This window comes from Mesoplodon bidens (assembly GCF_964165515.1).
Source record: "Mesoplodon bidens genome assembly, chromosome: 13".
Classification (NCBI taxonomy): Eukaryota; Metazoa; Chordata; class Mammalia; order Artiodactyla; family Ziphiidae; genus Mesoplodon; species Mesoplodon bidens.
The window spans coordinates 11762460-11772008 of record NC_138169.1 but is presented as its reverse complement, the minus strand read 5'-3'; the positions used below and the strand labels follow the sequence as shown (position 1 = coordinate 11772008).

Sequence of the window (9549 nt, the reverse complement as noted above, 5' to 3'; positions counted from 1 at the left end):
CACAGCCAAGGTCTTCCAAGAGATAGGAGTTGGTCCAAGCTGCCTGGAACTCAAAGAATTTCAGAGATTGTTGGTTCAAACAATAACCCTCACCATCAGAGGAGGAGAAGCAGCAGTGTGCTCAAGGTCACAGCTCATGGGCAAAGCCAGAACTCACCCACTTATCTGATATTTCTGAAATGTAGCACATAGTTCCCTTACTCTGAACAGAGCACAGTGGACACAATGCAATCTTTTCTCATGACGATTCCAGGAATGACCTTCTGTGTCTGAACACTGCTATCTGTGGGAACTTGAAGGGCTTATCTCACACACAAAATGGCCCCAGACTGCTGTTTCTTTAATTCCTCCTGCGGGTTAGGCACTGAGTACAGGTTTGGTTCCTCCTATCTGCCAGGTTTGCTTATGTTTCCATGTGTCCTTAGGTAAGTTATTTACCCCTCTTGGAGCCTCTGTTTCTGGGGGTTATTGAGTGGATTTGATGAGGCATGCGCCAGTAAAGTACCCTGCAGGCAGTAGATGTCCAACAATCAGTAACTACTGACATAACTGTGCTTCTTGCTCCTGTCAATTTGCTGCTTTAATTTGTTGCTTTATACATTCTCTACCTTGGAACCCAGTTGACTAAACTTATTAGAATTCTGGGTAAAATAAGAATACAGAGACTCTAAATGAGAAAATTACCTGCTCCGCTGTGGACTCTATGACCTTTCTTTTTGTGGCTTGGCAAGTCCTGATTCTCGGCTGGGTTCTGGAGAGGCAGCGGTTCCAGGTGGGCGCCTTCAGAAGATATAGGGCATTTGTGGAAATAGAAAGGAGATGGAAGGTTAGACTCCTGGACAAGTAAGTTACTTTTAGGTTTAACTACCCTAGACCTCCTTTTTCTTCTCAACATGTATTTCTGACCATTCTGTCGATGGAAATAAGAAAACGCACAACATGAATTGTGTGTTTCAGTTTTATTCAGGGACCTTACTGAGGACAATAGCCTGGGAAAGAGCCTCTAAGTAACTCTGAGGAACTGCTTCAAAGACGTAGAGGGAGAGGCCAGTATACATATGATTTTGGCAAGGGAATACGTGCCGTCAAGCATACATCTCGGTAAAAGGTTACTGCTAGTCACAAGTAACAGGTATCTCAGTTCATGATTTTAGTGCTTTACTATGTATGGGAAGATGCAAGAATCTGGGTTCATTAAAATTCTTCCTGGAATATACACCCTAACTACGTAAGGGGCCTGTTTTCTAAAGCACAGAGGGCCCCATCCTGGTTTTCATCCTGAATTCCTGTCAGGGTGCAATGTCGGTCAATCACTGCAGTGGCTAATGACTTAATCCTTGTAGAAACGGGTGGTGAGCAACATTCTTTGTTGTACAATTCCAATGTCAAATAGCAATGAATCTGTATTTTTACAAATAGGAAACTCCCAAAAGGCAAAACCCCAAGGAATGTGAAATTTCACTTTTCAGCGGATTTGTTCATTGCCAAAGTCCTTTCAGACATATACACCCTTCAATCACTCACACACTCCAGCCCTTGAGTCCATCTCCTCCCCTCTGTTCCCACACCCCTTACTGGAGTCCTGACCTTGATTGTGTGCCAGGCACCATGCTGGATACTGCAGTAACAATGGGGAACAGAACAGAGAGTGGGCTTTGCCCTCCTGGAGCCCACACTCATCCCTGCAGCTCCAGCAATGTCTGACAATGACTGTTTCACTCAAGCCATGGTGTTTCTACACCCCCATGTCCCCCACCCATGTTCTTGCTCTTTCCAGTACCAGGGATGCCCTTTATTTCCTCCTTCACCTGGCTAATTCCCACAAATTCTTTGGGCTCAAGTGGTCACCTCTTCCAAGAAGTCTTCCTTGGTGTACACAGCAGGGACAGGTACCCTTCTCCTGTATTCCTGTAGCACCCTGTGGAAATTTATATCAGAACCCTTGCCACTCTGAATTGTAAGACTCACTTTACATGTCTGTCTTCCTGCTCCAGCCTGGAATCTCTCTGAAGGTATGGACAATGTTTCATCCATGTTTCTGTCTTCAGAGTCTAGCACAGGGCTTGGTAGACATTCAGTAAATGGTAAGTGAACAAATAGAGTGTTGGCCCCAACAGAAATGAACGGCGACACTGAATGTAGCACTCAGGAGAGGATTTGTTTTGGCATCTCTTGCTCACAAAACTCTAGAATCTTGAAGATGGTTCTTATTTGCCCAAAACTATCTTCTTGACAATCAGTTCAGTTTCTCCCCTTCCAGGGGATATCTGGCCTCCCCAGGAGTTGCTTATCTTCCCTGCTTCAGGGTACAGCCTGTCTTTTGGGGACCATCTTTAAATGGGCATCTTCATCTAAGTTTATATAAAGTCACAGGTAAGTTTCACTGCTCTTGTCCTCAATATTTATCTCCTTAGTGACTTTTTCACTTTCTTTCTTCTTTTTTTTAATTTTTAAAATTTTAGTACAGTTCAAATCAGCATGCGTGGTTCATTTCAGCTTCTTCACTGCCAAAGCTGGGAGCAGGAACTGCTTCAGCTTCTCTGCCTTCTCTTTGTCTGTGATGACCAAGGTGTAAATGTATCTGCTGCATCGAACTTTAAACTTCACATTATCCTTATTTTTCTTGATCTTGACAGACTTGGCGTCCTTTCGCCTGGCTGTAAGCAGAAAGTCCTTGATTTCCTCAATTTTGTGAGGCATGGCGATGAGGCACGGAGAGCCTGGCTGGCACCTTCAATCCAGGCCCGGGGTCCCCAGATGTCACCCAGCCTGGATTACCACGGATTACCCCCCATTCCCCACGTACAGCCTGAGAGACACTCACTGCCATTTATTCACTTTCTTATGCTCTCTGTTTCCCAGCCTGCATTCCAATCTTTTCTAACTGGCTGCAGGATAAGACCCTGGGTTCTGGTATCAAACACACTCAGATTTATATCTCAGGAATTCCCTGGCGGTCCAGTGGCTAAGGCTCCGTGCTTTCACTGACAAGGGCACGGGTTCAATCCCTGGTCAGGGTACTAAGATCCCACAAGCTGTGCAGCCAAAAAAAAAAAATTCTATCTCTTGCCCACCACTTCTAAGCTTCCCTATGAGATCTCTCTGAGCCTGTTTCCTCTGTTGTAAATGGCAATGATGGGAATGATAACTATAGCCCTTACCTTAGGATATGTTGAGAAGATTATATGAGAGAAAGCCATTATGAGAGGCTTAGCATGGAACCTGACAATGAAGAAAGCTGAATAAATATCATTATGTCATTTGGGACATGCAGAATATGTATATTATTATTTTATAATTTATTATAATATTGTAATTATATAAAAGATAATATCAATAAAATAGAATAATAAAATATAACATTATAATTATTGGATTGGCCAAAAAGTTCGTTCGGGTTCTTCCGTAACATCTTACAGAAGAACCCGAATGAACTTTTTGGCCAATCCAATATATAAGTTATAATTCATAATATTTTACAATTACAATTATAAAAATTATAATTTAATCTACATTTTTTATATCAAATAATCAACAGGACCATACTACTTATTTGGCTTACTCTAGTTTCCCGTTTTTTAAAACCCTTCCTGCTTGTCCATTAAGCAGAAATATTTTAATTGTCTTAAAAGGAAAATTTGTAAAAATATAATTTAAAATGATTCAGTCCACCTGTGGGAAGTAAAAGTCCCTGTAACAAATCTTCTTAAGTTCTTTATTTCTCTCTTAAAAAACCACAGTTAACTGTTGTTTATCTTTCCAGTTGTGTGTTTATATACACATGCATTATATACAACATGTAAACATACAGATTTTTTTAAAAGCATAGATGAGATCACACACTATATATTTGTAAGCAACTTGGTTTTTTTTTGTTTTTTTACCCTTTTAAATAAAGTGTACAGTTCAGTGGGTGTTTGTACATTCACAAGTTTGTGCAGCCATCACCACTAATTCCAGATCATTCTCATCACCTCAAAAAGAAACCCCATACCCACTGGCAGTCACTTCCCATTTCCCTTCCTCACACCTCCCAGCTCCTGGCAACCACTGATCTACTTTTTGTCTCTATGGAATTGCCTATTGTGGATATTTCATATAAGTGGAATCATATAATATATGGCCTTCTGTGTCTGGCTTCCTGTCACTACATTTAAGTTCAGCTAATGCTTTTTAAAGATTACCCAGTATTCCATAGTTATGATGATTCCATAGTGTGGATTCATCATAATCCAGTTAATCCTCCACTCAATGGGCATTGAAGTTGTTTCCTCTTTTTCATTATCACAAACTACAAAACAATGAACACCCCATGCTTCATAGCAATGTTCAGGCTTTGTGAACCTCATGAGATTTCCTGCAGGAAAAATTCTCAGGAGAGGTATTATTATTGGAGAAAAAATCATGCATAGTGAAATTTTTATAGATCCTGCTAAATTGCCCTCTAGAAAAGTTATATTACCCTCTAGTCCTTCCAACAGTGTGAGTTGAGCATTGCCCCCAGTCTTTGTTAATGTTGTATATTTTAGATTTAAAAGAGAAGTGATTTCTAAGTTCACTTTCCCTGCAATCACACCAGCTTGTATGGTAGAAATAGTGATATTTGGGGGTACATTGGGTTAAATGAAATATATTATTAAAATTAATTTCACCTGCTTTTAATTTTTTATTAAATTCACCTGCTTTAAGAAAATTTTTTTTTTTTTTTTTTTTTTTTTTCGGTACGCGGGCCTCTCACTGTTGTGGCCTCTCCCGTTGCAGAGCACAGGCTCCGGACGCACAGGCTCAGCGGCCATGGCTCACGCGGGCCCAGCCGCTCCGCGGCATGTGGGATCTTCCCAGACCGGGGCACGAACCCATGTCCCCTGCATCGGCAGGCGGACTCCCAACCACTGCACCACCAGGGAAGCCCAAGAAAAAAATTTTTAATGTGACTACTTGAAAAATTTTAAATTACATATGTGGCTCAACTTTTATTTCCTTTTTTTTTTAGTGATCCAATCGAGACCTTTTTTTTTTTTTTTTTTTTTGCTGCGTTGGGTCTTCATTGCTTCGTATGGGCTTTCTCTAGTTGCGGCTATCAGGGGCTACTCTACTCATTGTGGTGCGCGGGCTTCTCATTGCGGTGGATTCTCTTGTTGCGGAGCACCGGCTCTAGGCGTGGGGTCTTCAGTAGTCATGGCACTCGGGCTCAGTAGTTGGGGCTTGTGGGCTCCAGAACGCAGGCTCAGTAGTTGTGGCACATGGGCTTAGTTGCTCCTCAGTATGTGGGATCTTCCTGGGCCAGGGCTTGAACACTGTGTCCCCTGCACTGGCAGGCGGATTCTTAACCACTGTGCCACCAGGGAAGCCCTCAACTTTTATTTCTATTGGATGCTGCTGCTCTAGAGTTAACCGTGATCTCTATCCTCCTCCTGAACAGCCTGTTATTGCTTTTTACAATCAATGCACATTTATATTTACCCATATGTTTACCAGTTTCTTTGCTCTCCATGACTTCTTGCATCTCCTTCCTTCAGGTACATATATCCTCCCAAAAGAACTTTTTGGGGGGTATTTTTTTCAGCACAAATATGAGAGTGGGAACCACTGTATCTTAGTCTAAAAGGGTATTGGATGATAGTGTATATATATATATGTATTTATATATATATACACTTATATATATTTGTATATGGGGGGTTATTTGGACTCTTAATCGTGGGAGGAGGGGTTGAGTTAGAGAGATGGAAGATACTTCAGTGAAATACACATCTTATTTCCCATGACAGCAAATTGAAATGTACAATCATAGTCAAGGTGTCTCACGGGAAACTGAGAAGAACAATACACCATATGTTATGTAGAAGTCCAATGTCAGTGTGTAAAGCCAAACACGTAGCCCCTCAAACTACTTACACTGTAGTAAATTTGAATTTTAAAAGTAAATTTCTTTTTGGGACTTCCATGGCAGTCCAGTGGTTAAGACTCTGTGCTTCCACTGCAGGGGACACAGGTTTGATCCTTGGTCAGGGGAACTAGGATCCCATGTGTCATGCGACGCGGCCAAAAGATTTTTAAAGATTTTTTTAAAAAAGTAAATTTCTTTTTCTTAAATTTCTCTCTCTCTTTCCAAACTGGAATTCACAAAAGTTATATATGTAGATAATGTATTTATTTTTAATATACATATATATTTCTGTATTTCTGACATTGTCCTTCTAGGACTTTGACTCAACTACAGGGAAATGGCCGGGTACCCTTTTGTTATCTAATCTATTTGTTCACTTGCCTTGAACTTCTGGACAAATGTTAATTACAGCAAAACCTTACTAATTCAAACAAGTTGGGGAAATCAAAATAAGTGGTAGGTTAGTGTGTTTTCATAAATATACAGTTGACCCTTGAACAACATGGGGGTTAGGGGCAACCCCTCTATTCAGTCAAACATCCACGTATAAATGTTGACTCCTCGGGCCTCCCTGGTGGCGCAGTGGTTGGGAGTCCGCCTGCCGATGCAGGGGATGCGGGTTCGTGCCCCGGTCTGGGAGGATCCCGTGTGCCATGGAGCGGCTGGGCCCGTGGGCCGTGGCCGCTGGGCCTGCGCGTCCGGAGCCTGTGCTCCGCAGCGGGAGAGGCCGCAGCGGTAAGAGGCCCGCGTACCGCAAAAAAAAAAAAAAAAAAATGTTGACTCCTCTAAAACTTAATAGCCTACTGTTGACCAGAAGCCTTACTGATAACATAAACAGTCAACATATATTTTGTATGTTATATGTATATTTATATATATTTTATGCATTCATGACTTACCTTTTTCTTGATTTTTTTCCATGTTTCTAGGCTACATGGTTCATCTGAGAGTTTTTTCAAATTGTCACAAATCTCCAAAAGATTTTCCAATATATGTATTGAAAAAAATCTATGTGCAAGTGGACCTGCACAGTTCAAAACCGTGTTGTTCAAGGGTCAACTGCAGTTTCTTAATTTCTGGAGCATGCGGAAAGTTCTAGTAAGCTAATAAAATTTTGTTAAGTAGAGATGGAGTCTAATAAAGTGGCTGGTATCGGAGGTAATTGGTACTACCTGTGTAGTCAGGCAAGGCGCTTACTGACACGGTGCTTGCAAGTTGCTCTCTTGAGCTGGTTATCAGTATCTCTGTGAAGGTGTGGGCTTTACTTCCTTGCTACTTGTAGAAAACAGGTCTTGCTTTTGCTTTCCTGCCTCTGTTTCTCTCCTTTCTGGTATCGACGCAATTATTTTCCTTTGGAAAGCTGCCTCTCCCCAACTCTAAGCAAACAGGGTTGGGTTGGAGCTATGGGAGAGGATGGGGACCCAGGCTGGTCAGAATGGTAACGAGTGGGTTAGGACTAGGCACACAGCCGGCCTGGATTAGTGAGAGGCAGTCTATTTTCTGCTGGAGGTGTGGAGCAATGGAGCCCCTCTTTCTGCTGGGGTTGCTAACTTGAATGAACGCAGGCCTGAAGCCGTTGGTGGCTATCCTTGGTCAGCTATTGCTGCATAATAAATCACCACAAGCTCTGCAGCTTAAAACAATACACATACATCATCTCACAGTTTCTGTGGATCAGGGGCTCTGCCTCAGGGTCTCTCAAGAGACTGCAGTCAAGGTGTCGGCCTAAGCTGGGGTCTCCTTGTCAGGATCGCAGTCTAGCTGGGAGAGAGTGCTGAAGTGTCAGGTGTGCAAGTAGCCGAATAAAGCAACAAGCTGAAAATGAAAGAGTTAAGCCGTTGATCACTTGCTGCCATGGTTTAGGGAAGCGGCTGAAACTGGAGAAAGTACCTACTCTCCCTGTTGCATTTTCCCCTATATGTGTCTCACTGTTGAAAGGACCCCAGACAAAAGGCTCTAGCAGTTTATAGCCCCTGGGACTTGGGGAGGGGTGAGGATGTAGAGGGAGGAGGGATTGGAGTGGAAAAGTACCTGGTCTGGAGTCAGAGTGAGCAAGTGTCTGCAAGGTCATGTCCCCTCACCCCCAATAAGGAGGCCGGGGCAGCGGTGCCTGGAGAGGACCTCTGCCCAGGACCTCAGATAAAGGGACCCAAGAAGGAAGGAGCATAATATGCATAAGAGCATGACTGGTCAGAGGGGCTGAGTCCTGGACTGCAACTCCCTTAGAGACTGCAATGTGCTGTCTGTGCACCAGGTCTGGCATGGGGGGGAAGGGGGCAGCTTTCCCCTGGGAGGCCTGCCAGGTAAACCCTCTGAATTGCCTACCGTCAGGCCTGAGAAATCACACATAGGTTTTTTTGCTTTTTGCTGTTGTTGTTTTTTAATTTTTTTTGGCTGCGCCACACAGCATAAGGAATCCTAGTTCCCCAACCAGGGATCTAACCCGTGCCCCTGCAGTGGAAGCATGGAGGCTTAACCACAGGAGCATCAAGGAAGCCCACACATTAGTTTTTAACCAGGAACCGGACACCTCATTCATCTGGAGTCTTGACTGGGGAACCATCTGCTTCCAACCTCACTTGGTGGTTGTTGGCAGCATTCAGTTCCTGGTGGGACATTGGACCGAGGGCCTCATATCCTCACTGACTGTTGGCCAGGGGCCACCGCCAGTTCCTTGTCATGTGAGTCTTTCTATACTTGGCAGGTGATTTCATGAAAGCCGGCAAGCCAAGAAGGCAATAGAGAGTACGTGCTAGCAAGTTGTAAGTCCCAATCTTATGTAACCTAATCACAGAAGTGACATCCCATTAACATTGCCATATTTTATTGGCTAGAAGTGGCTTACTCAAGGGGAGGGGATTACACAAGACCATGAATACCAGGAGGTGGGGATTGCTGGGGCCATCTTAGAAGCTGCTGACCACAATGGCCATAGGGCAACATAAAGGGAGAATCTACTTGGGATTGAAACCAGCCCAGAGGCAAACAAAGTTGAGAAACACGAGGGAGACAGATACTTAGGGCACCACTTAAGCCTGTGGATATGTATGATTCTGAAGCCAACTACCCACTGGCATCCCAGTACTGGAACTAATTACTTTTCTTCTTTAAAGATTCCATTTGCACTGGGTTTTAGTCACTTGCAACTGAAAGGTCCTGATTAACATAAAAATAATGTGGGCAGGTTCTTTGGGTTTCTTGGCACTGAGATGTGCTGAGGTCACCTTAAGAACAAGGAGTTTCTGTTGGTGTGAATGTAAATTGGTGCAGCCACTATGGAAAACAGTATGGAGGTTCCTCAAAAACTAAAAATAGAGTTGCCATATGATGCAGCAATCCTACTCCTGGGCATATATCTGGACAAAACTATAATTTAAAAAGATGCATGCACCTCAATGATCATAGCAGCACTATTCACAATAGCCAAGACATGCAAACAACCTAAATGTCCATCAACAGATGAATGGGTAAAGAAGATGTGGTACGTATACACAATGGAATATTACTCAGCCATAAAAAGAATGAAATAATGCCATTTGCAGCAATGTGGATGGACCTAGAGATTATCATACTAAGTGAAGTAAGTCAGAAAGAGAAAGACAAATACCATATGATATCAATTATATATGGAATCTAAAATATGACACAAATATCTACAA

The 9549-nt window shown here is 42.9% G+C and overlaps 1 protein-coding gene across 1 annotated transcript; it reads right to left on the bottom strand.

Moving 5' to 3' along the window:
* Nucleotides 1-2468: 2468 nt before the first annotated feature.
* On the bottom strand, nt 2469-2799 carry LOC308627113 (large ribosomal subunit protein eL38-like). The gene has a single exon (XM_081252876.1). It carries the CDS (start codon nt 2698-2700, stop codon nt 2488-2490), a length of 213 nt encoding a protein of 70 aa, XP_081109002.1. The 5' UTR covers nt 2701-2799; the 3' UTR covers nt 2469-2487.
* Between the last annotated feature and the right edge of the window lie 6750 nt (nt 2800-9549).

Excerpts from the sequence above, each read along its gene's own strand:
- LOC308627113 (XM_081252876.1), bottom strand. The coding sequence starts at position 2,700 with ATGCCTCACAAAATTGAGGAAATCAAGGACTTTCTGCTTACAGCCAGG.